General features: G+C 33.6%; 2 protein-coding genes and 1 non-coding gene across 10 annotated transcripts in view; 1 reads left to right on the plus strand and 2 right to left on the minus strand.

Annotated features, from left to right (window-relative positions):
- Window positions 1–496: 496 nt before the first annotated feature.
- On the minus strand, window positions 497–568 carry Trnad-guc (transfer RNA aspartic acid (anticodon GUC)). The gene has a single exon. It is a non-coding gene; the product is annotated as a tRNA-Asp (tRNA).
- Window positions 569–700: 132 nt separating this feature from the next.
- On the plus strand, window positions 701–7,505 carry LOC106065043 (uncharacterized). 4 transcript variants are annotated; one of them, XM_056023234.1, is made up of 7 exons: window positions 701–761; window positions 1,432–1,511; window positions 4,657–4,761; window positions 5,006–5,108; window positions 6,242–6,331; window positions 6,723–6,826; window positions 7,261–7,505. In XM_056023234.1, the coding sequence occupies exons 1-7, from the start codon at window positions 716–718 to the stop codon at window positions 7,330–7,332; spliced, it is 600 nt and encodes a 199-aa protein (XP_055879209.1). In that variant the 5' UTR covers window positions 701–715; the 3' UTR covers window positions 7,333–7,505. The 4 variants fall into 4 exon arrangements, with proteins under 4 accessions (XP_055879209.1, XP_055879210.1, XP_055879211.1 ...); XM_056023235.1 differs by having other exon boundaries at window positions 6,750–6,826; XM_056023236.1 differs by lacking the exon at window positions 701–761 and adding an exon at window positions 916–1,195.
- Window positions 7,506–8,084: 579 nt separating this feature from the next.
- LOC106065042 (delta(14)-sterol reductase TM7SF2-like) overlaps window positions 8,085–14,899 on the minus strand; it is a 36,514-nt gene continuing 29,699 nt past the window's right edge. For all 5 annotated transcript variants that reach the window (XM_056023230.1, XM_056023229.1, XM_056023232.1 and 2 more), the window contains 6 exons: window positions 14,521–14,715; window positions 14,206–14,426; window positions 13,608–13,776; window positions 13,394–13,474; window positions 11,690–11,812; window positions 8,085–11,599 (listed from right to left, as the gene is read on the minus strand). In XM_056023230.1, the coding sequence (XP_055879205.1) occupies window positions 11,439–11,599; window positions 11,690–11,812; window positions 13,394–13,474; window positions 13,608–13,776; window positions 14,206–14,426; window positions 14,521–14,715 (950 nt within the window). In that variant the 3' untranslated portion in view covers window positions 8,085–11,438. The remainder of the gene's footprint in view (window positions 11,600–11,689; window positions 11,813–13,393; window positions 13,475–13,607; window positions 13,777–14,205; window positions 14,427–14,520; window positions 14,716–14,899) is intronic.

The raw sequence follows: 14,899 nt of genomic DNA on the forward strand, positions 1-14,899 counted from the left end.
AAAGCCATACTCTTCCAGGCGTAAGGAAACAGTCCAAGCTCTGTTCTGTATGGGGGGAGGAGACAATCAAAGCCATACTCTTCCAGGCGTAAGGAAACAGTCCAAGCTCTGTTCTGTATGGGGGGAGGAGACAATCAAAGCCATACTCTTCTAGGCGTAAGGAAACAGTCCAAGCCCTGTTATTTAGGGGGGAACAATCAAAGCAATACTCTTCCAAGTGTAGGGGAACAGTCGAAACCCTGAACTTTGGGTGCAATGAAACAGTTTAAGTATGAGATGCAAGTTGTTGCATTTGTAGGCCTACTCTTGGGTTTATTTGCTCTGCTACCTAAATCTTGCTCTGCTGTCTTCAAGCTCTGCTGTCTTCAAGCTCTGCTTGTCAGAATTCTGCTCACAGTATCTTAGAAATGGTAGCGATCTCCTTTGATTGTCTCGGGTAATAGATTTGTGATATGTGCTTCAATAAAAATATAAAAAAAGTAGAAAAAAAAAAAATCTCCCCGGCGGGGAATCGAACCCCGGTCTCCCGCGTGACAGGCGGGGATACTTACCACTATACTACCGAGGAGATATTACATACATTGTAATGTAATTTTAGTTTAATATATCTTCTCAATTGATCTATTTGTTTTGTTAGCTAGCCTAGATCATATTAGTTTTAATTGATAGAAATTAATGTAAAAGTTATATTGAAATGTAACATGGAGTCTAGTATATGGATCTATGGATATCGTTTTCTTTATTTACAGATCTAAATCAAGGTTTTATTAAAATATAAGCCCCCGATGACCAAATCCAAGTCGTCCAAAAATATTTTGTTTTCTTAAAAATTCATGCATCATAGATTCTAGAGCGAGATCAAAATTTAGATTCTATATTTTTACGCACTCTGGTTACACATTTTTAAAATCTCCCATCTCCACATATAAACAAAAACAATAGATTATACGTGTGAAACAGTCTCCAGTCTCAGACCGCTACCCGTAACTAAAGCTATAAGAGTATAACTATAAGGAGTAAACTGTAGAACTAGGGCCCGCTCTAGGAGTAGTAGGACTAGATTGCCAATAGTCTAGTCTAGATCTAATCTATATAGATTTAGAAAATTCGTAGTTCTAATTTACTATTCAGAGTCAGACTATTTCCCCGTCCCCACGACTCACGGTGACAAGTCACAAGCCTCACAAAAGCCAAGGCAAGGGCCGTGACAGGGCTAATATTATATGGCTAATCTTATAATTCTTATTTAATTTAAAGTAGATACTAGACTCTATACCTAGATCTGTAAATATAAAGAATTGAGAGAAAGAATTAATCTAGATAATATAGCAGAGTGCAATATAATCTAGAATAAAATAATCTAGTAGTAGTACTAGTAGATCTATCATTATTATTATTATCATCATTATTATTATTATCATCTATCTCTAGACTCTAGATCTAGTCATCTACACATGGATTTAAATGATTTGTATATTTGCTCTGAGTCGACTAACTCCAACTTTATGAAGGTAGTTAGTTTTAGGTAGATCTAGTCTGGTAATTGATTATAATTATAGACTACTTAATTTAGATCTTAATCTATATAAAATTATAACTTTATTTAATTTATTATTAGATGTATATTATTTATATATTTATTATAATCTAGATCTAGTTTAGATTATATAGAACTAGAGTTTAGTCTATGTATAGACTCAAATAGTGTCTATATTTTTTATAATATAATAATTTATTTTATAATTTTTTATTTTTTTTTTTAAATATTTGAGTACACCAGTCCCTATTTAAATAGTATATTTTATTATATCTATTCTATGGTCCCCTTCTTCAGAATGAAGCAACTAATTAAACTATGGTAATTTCCTTCTTATGAACAAGTTAAATTAAGCACTGCCACTGCAATTTTTACATTTGAATTTTATAACTCTGTTATGGTTAGTCCTAGGAAAATAGAAAAATAGCTATATTGTTTTGTTATGCTACGCATAGTTACAATAAAATAAGATGTTGAAGAGGGTCAGGTCAATGAGGTCCAGCGCTAACATTAACGAACACCATTCTCTGCTCTGTACACTAACGAACACTTCATGTTATTGTATTTAAAAATAATATCTTCATTTTTTTTAAATTTTAATATCAATTCCTTTTTACACCAACTCAAGACCGACAGATTAGTGTCACTTTTCCCTCTTTTAATTGCTCCCTTCTCTGCTAAACCCTCAACTTTATAAAGGGCCAATGCACAAGCTGGCTTCATGATAGCAAGTAGAACAGATGACCACCTCTTTGGTTTTATCCAGGACACAGTAGAAAGGTTCCACGAAAACACACTTCAGCAGTTTTTATAGATTTGCAACATGCCTATGATAGAGTGTGGAGAAAAGGTTTATTTTTGAAGATGAGAAAAATGGGCATCCATGGAAGAATGTATAGCTGGATCAGGGCTTTCCTAAAAGACAGAACCATCCAAACCCGATTCGAAGGAGCCACCTCTAGTAAAAAAAAGTTTGGAAAAGGGCCTACCACAAGGTTCAGCCCTTAGCTGCACACTCTTTCTAATCTTCATGAATGACCTCCCAGACCTCATTTTGGTCAATAAGGCACTGTAGTCAGATGACCTCTTAATTTGGACTGCAGAGAAATATCCAGCTGACTGACCAAATTAAACAGAGCCCTCACAACTATCTCAACATTTTCAAAACTATCTAAAATGGAAATAAGCAAAGAAAAGTCAGTTTATTCAATCTTTAAACTCAAACTCAAAAACTCAAACTCAAAATAGCAAAAAGAAACTACATCCTAAAAATAGACTCACAGCCAATAAATAAAGAAGAAAATCCAACATATCTTGGTGTAAAATTAGACCAAAGACTGTCTCTTAAACACTTTATGGCTGATTTAAAAGAAAATGCATCACAAAAATTAAACATAATAAAACACCTAGCAGGAACATCCTGGGGAGCTGAAAAGAAAACCTTAAGACAGCTATACACTGGATACGTCAGATCTGTCATGGATAACTGTCTCTCCATATAAGTAGCCGCCAACAAAACCTATCAATCAGCTTTGGACGCAGTCCAAAACAAAGCCGTGCGTCTGATCAGTGGAGGTATGAGAACTACTCCCACAGCAGCCTGTGAAATAGACTCAAATATTGAACCTCTTACGTTAAGGTGCAACAGAGCAGTATTAGAAGCTATTGAGAGATACAGAAGGTTGGAGGACGACCATCCAAATAAACTACTAACACAGAGAAATAGAAAAAAAACAACCAAAAAAAGCAAAGAACACTGATCCAACTTACTGACGAACTAGCCCTAAAACACCATCTACCCAATAACAGAGAAAAAATTACCAGATTCCCAAACATAACTCCTGGACTTAACTATAAACAACCAACTATTAAAACACATTTAATAAATAATACTCTTACAAAAGAATCAAATCCACTGGAGCTCAAAGTAGGCACGCATGAAACAATTGAAAGCTATCCAAAAATAGCCATCCATATATACACCAATAGATCGGCCTTCAAAGCCACCATCAATGCTGGTCTTGGTGCCTTCCTGGTCTTCCCCAAAAATAAACACTTTGAAATAAGTGCACCCTGTGGCCACCTATAAGACCAGACATTGGACTGAGTGTTAGAGGCTATTTGAGTTGCATGCCTTTGGAAGCATTTATAGGTAATGTAGTGCTTATATCCATTACCACTTCCAGCAATAACAACCTTCCAGAACTTCTGGGTCTAATGCTATAAACTATAGTTATCTATGTAAAATATATATAACAGTGCTTTTTGTAAAAAAAAAAAAAAATAGGTGCCAGTACTCAGTGATAGATTGCCTAACTTTGAACTACTAAAAAATGAATAGTAAACGTTAAAATACAAGAAAAGTAATAATTCTTTTCCCCACATTGAAAAAGGTGCCAGTACGCCATACTGGTGTGTACAGTCACAATAAAGCACTGTATATAAATTCTGCTTTTTGTTCCTTATTTTAATAAGTTCTACTACTGTGAAAGGTCACTAGTTACATTTTATTTAAATTTTAAAAAAGAAATCGCTGTTGTAATTTGATGTCACCCTTTTGTCCAAGTTGGTAGAAGATATCAATGCAATGCTTGACAAATATCACTCAGGGGCTTCCTATGACTGTGTGAAAACACATACTAACTTTGGTATCCTGTTTATTCAAATTATCATCATAATTGAATTCCACTTTATAGAGGGATGTTCTAACTGTAGACCTACTGGTAAAATGTAATATTTTGTTCTAAAATTGGTATACTAAAATTGGTATATTTTTATATACTGATGACCTATATGTACTTACATGTCTGGTGGGAAGCACTAGCTCTCGATCGCTCCTCATGGCGTGAAGTCTCAGAGTCTCAAGATTTGAAGCAAGAAGAATAGCCAGGGGGAAAGAGCGCCAAACCAACAAAAAGCTGAGAGAAGAAGCAGGCCTATCTGCAACTAACCAAACCCACCCATGCCAGCTGTTTAAAGCGAGGATTGGACTTTACAGTCACCTTCGAGTCCATAGGAAATGAGAAATGTGCTAATCTTCGATCGCGAAGGAGGATATATATTTATATATGCACTTACAAAAGATTTTATTAATGCCTCCTGTTTCATTTTTTTTCCAGATCAGTAGTGATAAAATCATTCAAGTAGACTTTCGTCCTTTTCTGACTCAGGCACAGCTAGAGAGTGGCTTTGAAACTAACTGGTTTAAATCAGATCATTTAGAAGTAAGTCAAATTTTGAAGAGAAACCTTTTTTTTTTTTTTGTTGCCAGCAAAAATTCATGGAATTTCCTTGTTACTTCAAATCAATAACTAGAATACATTTTTTTAAATTTCTTTTTCTTTTTGGAGTGTGAGTTCATGAAATCACAAATTATATTTAATGATATTCTCTCATTATTTCAATAAATTATTGTACTGATGTCACTATTTCATGTTCTTTTCTTTTTTTAATAAAACTTTTCCAAAGGAGCTATTAAAGTTGTTGCAACCTCTCCTTCTATCCTGCAATGAAGGCACAGTTGATAATGAGTCCAAGAAAAAGTCACCTTCTAAAGACTGTATTTTAACTGGTAAAAAAAATTGTGTCGTTTAATTTGTGACATGTCACACTTCAATGCACTAGGTATCTAATAGATGAGTTAGTAACAATCCAGTCTTTTTAGGAGACTATAATAGGAAACAAAGCTTTGTTTATTGGACAGTAATTATTTATTGTCAGTATTTTAGTAACACTCCAGATAAGTCTTTTTAGGAGACTATAATAGGAAACAAAGCTTTTTTATTGGACAGTAATTATTTATTGTCAGTATTTTCACTGTGCTACATTAAATTAACAATATTTTTTATCAGGCAACTTTTTCTACTATTCAGATAATTTGTACTAGTGCTTTATGTTTAATAAAAATTTGTTCATCGCTGCTTTTTAAATAGCGACACCTCTCAACTCACATACACCACTCTCAAACAAGTCGTGACAGTACACTTTATGGTAGTAACATCATTTTAAAATCTCAAGCAGCACCATTAATGGTACAAGGGAAGAAAAAGCAATTGTATAAATTGTATCAATAAAATACAGAATAGGAAAGATGCTTCATCTGTATTTTATCAGGTTATGTTTTTGTATTTGTAAATTATGGTTCAGTGCTTTATGTTTTAGTCTTCTGTCCTGAATTGTCTCTAAATTTAGTTATTTTACGATAATGTCTAGTCAAATTTGAATAGTCGTTTGTGTGAAATCTCACAGGGGTGTGGTGACTGAGTTGTAAAGTGCTTGGCTTCCGAACTGAGGGGTTTTGTGGTTTGAATCTTGGTGAAGAGTGAGACTTTGAACTTCAGGATCCTTAGGACACCCTGAATCCACCAAACTCTAAGGGGTATCTGATACTAGTTGGATCACATGACACCCTCATTAACCATTGGCCATAGAAACATAACCATTATGTCATCTGGGCTATAGATCACAAGATCTGAAGCTGGTACTTTTTGTAAACCTTACAGCTCCTGTTTGTGCCTGTTCTAGTTTCTTTGTGTTTTCTTGAATTGAAGGATCCCAAAGGACACATACTGTAATATTGGTCTAAGTGTTTTTTTTACTCCAAAAATTAGTCGAGAGATCTTAGGACACGGAAAAATCACAATTTCTTTTTTCTTTTCCATGTATATTGTAATATTTTGTTCACGCAAGATTTTTTTTTTTCAGGTAGCACAATACGAGTAGCATGCTTATTGAAAAAGCAGTCGACTCAGAATATTTGTCTTTTAACTCATTTTCACAACAGAAAAAGAACAGGTGCACATTTTATATTTTATGTCTATCTGTAAAATTTTGAAAAGAAGGTAGCAGAATTAGGTTGTGAAATAAATTTTCAGGTGGAAGGCAGATGTACTCAGTAAACATGAAGTTATATTCTGTCATTAGTTAGGCAAGATAAATTTTGTATTGAGATTGTGCCTCCCTTCAGAATATATGGAAACAAAATTATCAAGTCTGAGTTCTCAAATTTGTGTTACTTTGTTGGGTATTTTTCTATATCTATTGATTGAAAAAAAATTGAACCTAGCTTAAATAGTATGTAGCAAATTTTTTTTTATTTTTTTTTTGAAATAATAGTTCATTTCTGTGGAGCAAACATTTCAATTATATGTTAAATCTTAATTTAAAATGTTTTCTTTTTAACTAGTGACCAACAAAAGTTATACATCTACAGGTGTGTCATTACACACAGAGAAGGTTGTGGCTTATATTTGTCCTAGAGCCAGTTCCAGATCAACACACCTAACTCAGGTCAGTCAATGGTAAAGAAGATTTAATGTGGCAATAATTGTTGAGAGTTAAAAGATAGTTGATGATAATTGTCATTTAAAGAACATTTATGCCCAGGAGTAATGCAGTGGGCTAGTAAACTGGCACTCAATTTCCAGCTGGCAAACTGGCACTCAATTTCCAGCTCTGGCAAAAACTGACACAAGATAGAGTAGTACTTAAGGAAGTTCTAGATCTCGTTACTACAGTATGACAGTTGAATTTTCACTCTAGTTACTCCGTAGCCACATGATGTGATGAACCTATCATCACTGTTGATCACCTCTGGCTCCAAAGCCACTTTGGTGAAAACCTGATGTATTTTGTACAATTTTTAAGTGTGCAACTTGCAATGTTTTTTTTTTCAATGTATGTTCTGCTACAACACAATAAATTATCTTTCTTTTGTTCACCAGCTTGTGGCCAACAATGAAACAAGTAAAAGTAGTCAAGACCAAGATCTTAGTAAATATTTTCGCATCAAATAAATCAATGTTATTCAAGTGACTGGATCCTTGTCTGAATACATTGTCAAAGTAAACAAGATACAAATGAGCCACATTTTTCTTAATTTGTACAAGTATACATTTTGAAAAGTTTTTTTTCAGTTTTATCCAACTTTTAAGAACTGGGACTAGATTATTAAAGTTTTATAATCAAGTATATATTTTTGTCTACTTTATAAAGACAAATGTTTTCTTTGTGATACATAAAACTTATACTCAGGAACTCTTGCAAACACTTCTCAATACATCTATAGTTTTTTCAGACTTCTATACTGTTCAATGGACTATCGTTAGAGATGCAGGTATTAATGGTTATTACTGTATTTATAGGGGACAGTGGTGGCAGAGTGGTAAACCGAGGGATCTCAATGAAGCCTGGGATTTGAATTTTGGTATTTTTCAAGCATCATAAGTCCAAGTGGTTGGTTGTTATGCTGGCCACATGCTATTGCTACCATTATCTGTCAGCCAAAGAAACATTGACCTTTACATCTGCCTTATAGTTTGCAAGGTCTGAAAGGGGTACTTTTTATTACTAAGATGATGTTGGTTTTGGTTTTCTCTACAGGCCATTCAATAAAATGAGGCATTAAAATCCTTTAAAAATTCTGGAGGTGTATTACACTTATACTAGACAAGATGATTTGCTGTTGGAATTTATTTGTTATGTGTTAATATTATTAGTTCATATTATGATACAAGGAAAATAAAAATGAAACAAATTTATTAGAAAATCTTGGACTGAATGAAAACTTTTATTTCAAATCTGACCTTTCATTATTGGTACAAATACACACTCAATACAAAGATTATAAAATATTGTATTGTAATGTCTGCCTTAGAGAAATAACAAAAATGAGTTACTGATTTGATGACTTATTATTGGTGGGCACTTGAATAATCTTACATTTTTAAAAGCTCAAAACATAAACATAAAAGCTATATGATGCAAATGATACGCCTCTATATATTTTTTTTTTTATGTATTATTAAGGCATAGTGACCAAAAAAATTATAATCTGAAAAATATTGTTTGCCATTAAAAAAAATTCAACAAGGGTATACATATTTTATTTTCCACTAAAAATAAAAATTATTTTAATTACATACAAACCCAATGCAAACATCAAAGTCATACATTAAGGTAAATACATTGCTATGTAAACATCCATGTAAAAAAATATCTACAATAAATGGATAGTAACGTTTACTTAAGAAATTCTGTGCACAAAAAAAAAGTTACAAAACAAATGTTGGAAGTAGAAGCTACTTAAAAATCAACAACTTTAATTGGTCATAAATTATTCAATTACAGGTTTGTTTCACTTGAATGGATTTATAATCATTGTTTATAGTTTGTGAAATGTTTATATATTAGAGTGATGAAAGGAAAGTTAAGAATACATTAGTAGAGGTTGTTTTTTTTTAAAGTTATGTAGTGTATCAGAATAAGAATGAAACTCAACAAAACAAACAAATAATATCAGAGTGATAACATTGGTCAAATGTGCTGATAACAAAACATTTGTAGTCTGAAAGTTGTATCCAGACATTTGAGGGAGCATTCAATGAGAACATCTAAAAACTGATGACAGACTACACACGCAAGGTTACATACAGGAGTTATGGGGACAAAAGAAAAAAACACAGATTTTTACAGCAATTTTATACAGTATGAACATGAGAGGATGCAACATTGCAATGCAAATGTTCAGCAGCCTTATACAATGAGTGAATTCAGGATGACATATGAGTGAATGATGAGAGAATTCAGGATGATGTATAAAGAAGTTTTTTTTTAATATATATTTTTTGGGGGCAGAAAGTTATAAATAGAAAAGAAACCAGATTTTTAAAAATATTTTGATTACATGTAGAGCAGATTGAGTATCCAAAACAGCTAACACATACTTTTACAAGCTTAAGACTAGAACTTTAAACAAACAAAAAAATTTAACAGAAAAGCTCATGTCAGTGTTTCAACTATCCTTTCATTCACTGGTATTGTGTGACTGCATACTAAGGTGCATTAGACTAAGCGCCATCCTTGAGCTGCCTTGTGGAGAGCTGAGCCTGTTACTTCAAGCAACACAATTACTCTTTAGTATGCACAAGTCCTTTTGTGTTTTTTTTTTCTTGTCATTTTATTTATAACATAAACATTCATTTTTAAGCAGGGCTGTGGAGGATCCCAAGAATATGGACCAAAAATACATTTTTAGAGTCTGTACCAAAATTTAACAGCTTTGCACAAGTACCTGGAAGGTTTCAGTGCTGCCTATAGATGTTCAGGTGGCATGGTAGCTGAGCATTTGGCTTCTGAACCTGGGTCCTGTATTCAAATCTCTGTGAAGACTGGGATTCTAAATTTTGGGATTTTTAAGGCGTCCCAGAGTCCACCCAACTCTAATGGCTATCTGAATTTAGATGTGGAAAGTAAAAGCAGTTGGCATTGTGCTGGCCACATGACAACCTCCTAGTCAATCGTTAGCCTTAGAAACAGATTACCTCAACATCTGCCCCATAGATCACAAGGTCTGAAAGGAAAACGTTTTTTAAATGTTCAATAAACCCAACTTGGCTTGAGTCTGGTTTCAAACTCAGGCCCCCTTGTTAAGTAATCAAGCAGTTTATGTCACACACCAACCCAAGTCTGTACACATAACTTTGACCCAAAATGGCAACAACTCCACAACCCTGGTATTAAAACAAACAACATTAATGATTACAAACCACTAAGCACTCCAATAAACTGTAATTATGCATTATCTACTAATGCACCTTTAAATTATTCATAAATGATTGTTGTTCAGCTAAACTAACCCTCAGAGTTTGTATAGTAGTTGCATTTTTGTACCACACTTTCTGATTAAAAAACAAAACAAAAAAACTTAATATAAATTTTTGAATAATTTCCAAAAACTGAAATTGTTAAAGGCACATGTGAATTCATTTTTATTATATTTAAAAAGTTAAAAATAAAAAACATTTTCCCTTATGAAAATCAAACCGAAAAAAAAAGACCGAAAAAAGCTTAACAAACTACAATTCTCAATTGTACACACATATCAAACAATCATTATCTAGCTATAATTATCAATTGTACACATATCAAACAATGATCTAGCTATAATTATCAATTGTACACACAATGATCTAGCTACCATTATCAATTGTACACATACCCAAACAATGATCTATCTACAATTATCAATGTATATACACACCAAGCAAACGATATTTTCAAAAAAAATTGAAAAGCTTTTTGAAAAAATAAGAAAAAAGCAATAAAAAATATTTTGATAATACATCATGTGCCTTGGAATGAAAAAATAATAATTCTAAGTCGCTAAAGAAACTATCAACCAATTCCAAGCTATCTGAATAAGACAATCAGGAGCTAATATAAAAAAAAAACATGACCACTAAATGAAACCAAAATGTTGAGAACAAATGATAGAATGAAAGTTGGTGGAAGAAAAAAAAAAGTTACACCCTCAATAAAATTGGCTATTAGATGTCTACATAAAATAATTAAGACAGCATGTTTTGTTTTGAGCAATATATTGTGTCAAATGCTGCCCTACATCCACAATGATGTCACTTAATGAAGTAATAAATGTCTATACATAAGCATTTTATTTTCCTACCAAGAAATGGGCATCAAGAAATGGGTGACAAAATATCCATGTAAAAAATGACCCAGTAAGAAAAAAAAAAGTCGTCAATCATTTTCAATTGTGACACTGCATATACCAGGTATGTACCAATAGTTTAGTTATAAATTATGGTTAGACCCTCTTGTGATCAGTTGAGAGACATTTGAATGTTGATGACTTGCTCTACTTAAGTCTATAAGACCCACTTCTCCAATTGATTATTTGAACATGTAAGCTCACGCTATTATTATTAACTATAGTTTCAGTGTCCAAGAAGTCTTTCCTAAAATAAGCCTACAATAGTGAATTCAGCAACTAAGCAGTGGAACAGATGTCTACCTAGTACATGTCAATATTACTCAAGTGTCTGCTGTGGTTTGCTTAAAAATCTCCCTATTAAAACTAGTTATAAAGGTAAGCATGCTGACATTAGTAGATGTAAGGGAAAATCCTGTAAGGAACCTTCTCGCAGTATTTATTCCAGCTGGAGCCATACTTTTTCTGGCACTGCTCAAAATCTCGTCGTTCACGATGGATTAAAAGCACCAAAAAGTAGATGGGATAGAAGTACGTCAGAATTTGTCCAAAGCCTGGGAGGGAAAATAAAAGATTATTAGCTGAGGTTCATACTTTGTTTTTGACTTTTTGAATTAATTGTGAGTTAGTTGGATGAGACATACCTGTAGTTAATGACCAAGAAAGAGCCATAATTAGGTCACCAAGGTAATTAGGCTTCCTACAGAGTCCCCACCAGCCAGAGACCAACAGTTTCTTTCCTGCCTGAGTGGGTATGACTTCCATTCCTAAACACAATGGATAAACATTTACATCCAGTCCTAACTAACAAATATTAGCACTACTGTGCAGATTAAATAAAAATTAAAACAAAAAAAATAATAATAAGTCTTCAAGTCCGAAGATTTCCCATGGCTATGATCTACATATTTTGCCACATTCAGCACAGACATAACCATTTAGTTTCAGTTTAGCTTCTCTTTCAAGAAAACTAAATTCATTACAGTTGTGCTGCCTCTGTAGGATCTTGAAAATCCCATGGCAATAAAGTGTGTAACACTGAGATTATACTTCCCTGAACAGGTCTTCCCTGCATTTTTACATTTCTCAGACGACGCCTGCACTGGCTTGGTCATGTCCGTCTTATGGAGGAGAACAGTAACCCAAAAGTCATCCATTATGCAAATTGTTCAAGAATATTGAAGAAAAACTGGTCTTTCACACCTCAAATACATAAATCTAATCAAAGGGGACCTCAGAGCAGTGGACATTGATGCTGACTACTGGAAAGCAGAGACCTCAAACGCATTATTTGGAGAGAGATGGTGACCAAGAAAGCTATGGACAGGAAAAATGCATTGATGTCTGCTGTGTAAGAAAAGTAAGTCAAACAAAAATTTCTGGCTCATCTACCACCAAAGAAAATGCCATCCTAACCTGTGAACAAAAACGTCTCTCGAGAATAGGGCAACATAGTCACATGATGAATAAGTGTTCTACGAAATGAACCATAGTTCTACGACTGAAGGAGGCCACCAACACCGTCTACATTTGTCCAAGGTAGTAGATTTCTTTTTGATCTCAAATGTGTATTTCACAAACTTTGTAATACATCTCCAGCTGTCTCGCTTGGAAGCCACATTGTCCTAGCTGTGATCTAAATTATTTGCAAAATACAGCTCTGGCATACATCATTGTCTGCCTTTGATCGGTTTAAACTCTCTTTTTGCCACACAGACCTGTCCACAGCAGATTTCCTTTTGGTCTGAAATGTGTATCTCATGGCCTGTGCCAGTTAAAGCAAGCTGGATCCAAAGCTTGTCTTTAAAGCATTTTGGGGGGGGGGGGGGGGGGCACACCACTCTTACACCAACCATCTTTCAGCTCGACAAAAAAGACTGCCTTAAGCGCACTGTCATTCCCCATAAGGGATAAGTGCCCAGCGTGGCTGTCATACTATAAGCAGTCCCTCTACACTGTCCATGCCCGCATTTGCAAGAACATAATAATAATAATAATACTTAAAGCCTGAAGCAAGCTCAGCAGTAGGCACAAGGAGTTGTCCCCATTTTCTATACAAGTCACATACTACAACTCACAATAAGTTTTAAAAACTGCATTTAGCAAATTATTTGTCTATAAATTTGTATTACAACTTACTCTATTCTAAAATGCCATTCTCCACAAAAGGATCGTGCTTATTTTAAATTTATTTACTTGAACTCTGAGGTTCATTATTTATTTATTATAGTTGAAAAAGTTAATTATTCATTGATTATAATTAATTAATAAGCTTTATTGAAAAATTTTAATTCTAACTTTCTTTTTTTTTTAAAGTTCTCAAATAACTAAAAATTGAAATTACTTACCTGAAAATAGGGGATCTTTAGGGTCTCTTCTGAATCTGTCCTTTTGAGAATTAGACAGGCGAAAAATAGTGTATCCCACCACTGTTACAGAAAATAGGGAAAAATTTTAATAATAGATGTCTTTTTTTTAATAAGATAATACTTATAAAATATGTATTTGTAAGATAATATTTAAAGAGTGATTTTTTTTTATTTCAAAGACAATTTAACTTACAGTTCAAAAGGGCTATTGGAGCAAGACAGTACCAAGGCAAAACAAGTTTGCTTTCATAAAGGAAGCGAGGTTGGAGACTGTAGAGGAATGGTACCCAAGCAAGATCTCCAAATGCCAGCATAAATCCAAAGCCATCATGGATTATGTCCATTGTTGTTAGAATGGCACTCTATAGAATTAACCAAAAAAAAAAAACAGCTCGTATCAAATGTATTTTTAAAAAATAAAAACAATGGTAACCAAGCACTTGTTTATGGGATACGTATCAACTGGCTACAAAATATCTTATTCAGTGTCCTAAAAAGTAATAGCCTATAAATAATAACAAAACCACATCTTTTCAAATGTGATAAAACATTTCTGGGACAACTGAGTCATCATGGCCACTTAACATTCTGCAATCAATACTTTGACAATGCCAAATCAAGTGCAACTGCGAGCACTGTCATGATATGTGCATGAACTTCTAAACAAAGAAATTGTGATAAATACACATCATCTATTTCTATTTGTGAAAATAAAAAGTATACTATTTTCTTTAACCAACATAACAAAAGGCTTTCTTGTTTAATTGCTTTTAATTTAGAAGAAAACTGACCTCAAACCACAAAGCATCTGCCACATAAATAGTCTGGAAGACTGTAACTAAAATTAGATTGGCAGGCAAGGTTCCAGTCTCATATGCTTTGTAAACCATAATCCAGTCCATAATGACCCAGCCAATCAAGCCTGGCCTCAGTTCACAGAAAAACTTTAAATCAAGGGAGCCGACACGAGGATTCAACTCACGGCCAATGAAAAAGTCATATATTACATTGCCTGTAAACAATACAAGACCAAATTAAAATCAACATAGAATGAATACATTTTTCTAATCACACAATAAGAGCAGACTGTGCCTCTTGGATCTTACCTGTGTTGCCACCTGGTGCCAGTTTTTTAGGATTCACAAATCTAGAGCTGATATAGAGACATACACTGAGTGAGATACTGAAGACTACTGCACTTGTCATGAGTTTGTAGAATTTATCCACAATCTTGGTTACAGGGCATTTGAAATAGATGGCTGCTGCTAAGGTAAGTAGGCTAACAATCAATGCAAAGAACCCTAGTAAAGATAAAAAAAAGGAAAAATTAAGATACAATTTATTCAAGCTAAAGCCCTCACCAACTCACTCATCAATAATATTCACCCACTTAGACTCCACCTAAGATTAGATTATTTATCCAGTTCTTCCTAATCCTCTCAGATTACACATTTCAACTGAACATAACTGTTAATTGTTCAAAAT

This window comes from Biomphalaria glabrata, chromosome 3 (assembly GCF_947242115.1).
Source record: "Biomphalaria glabrata chromosome 3, xgBioGlab47.1, whole genome shotgun sequence".
NCBI lineage: Eukaryota > Metazoa > Mollusca > Gastropoda > Planorbidae > Biomphalaria > Biomphalaria glabrata.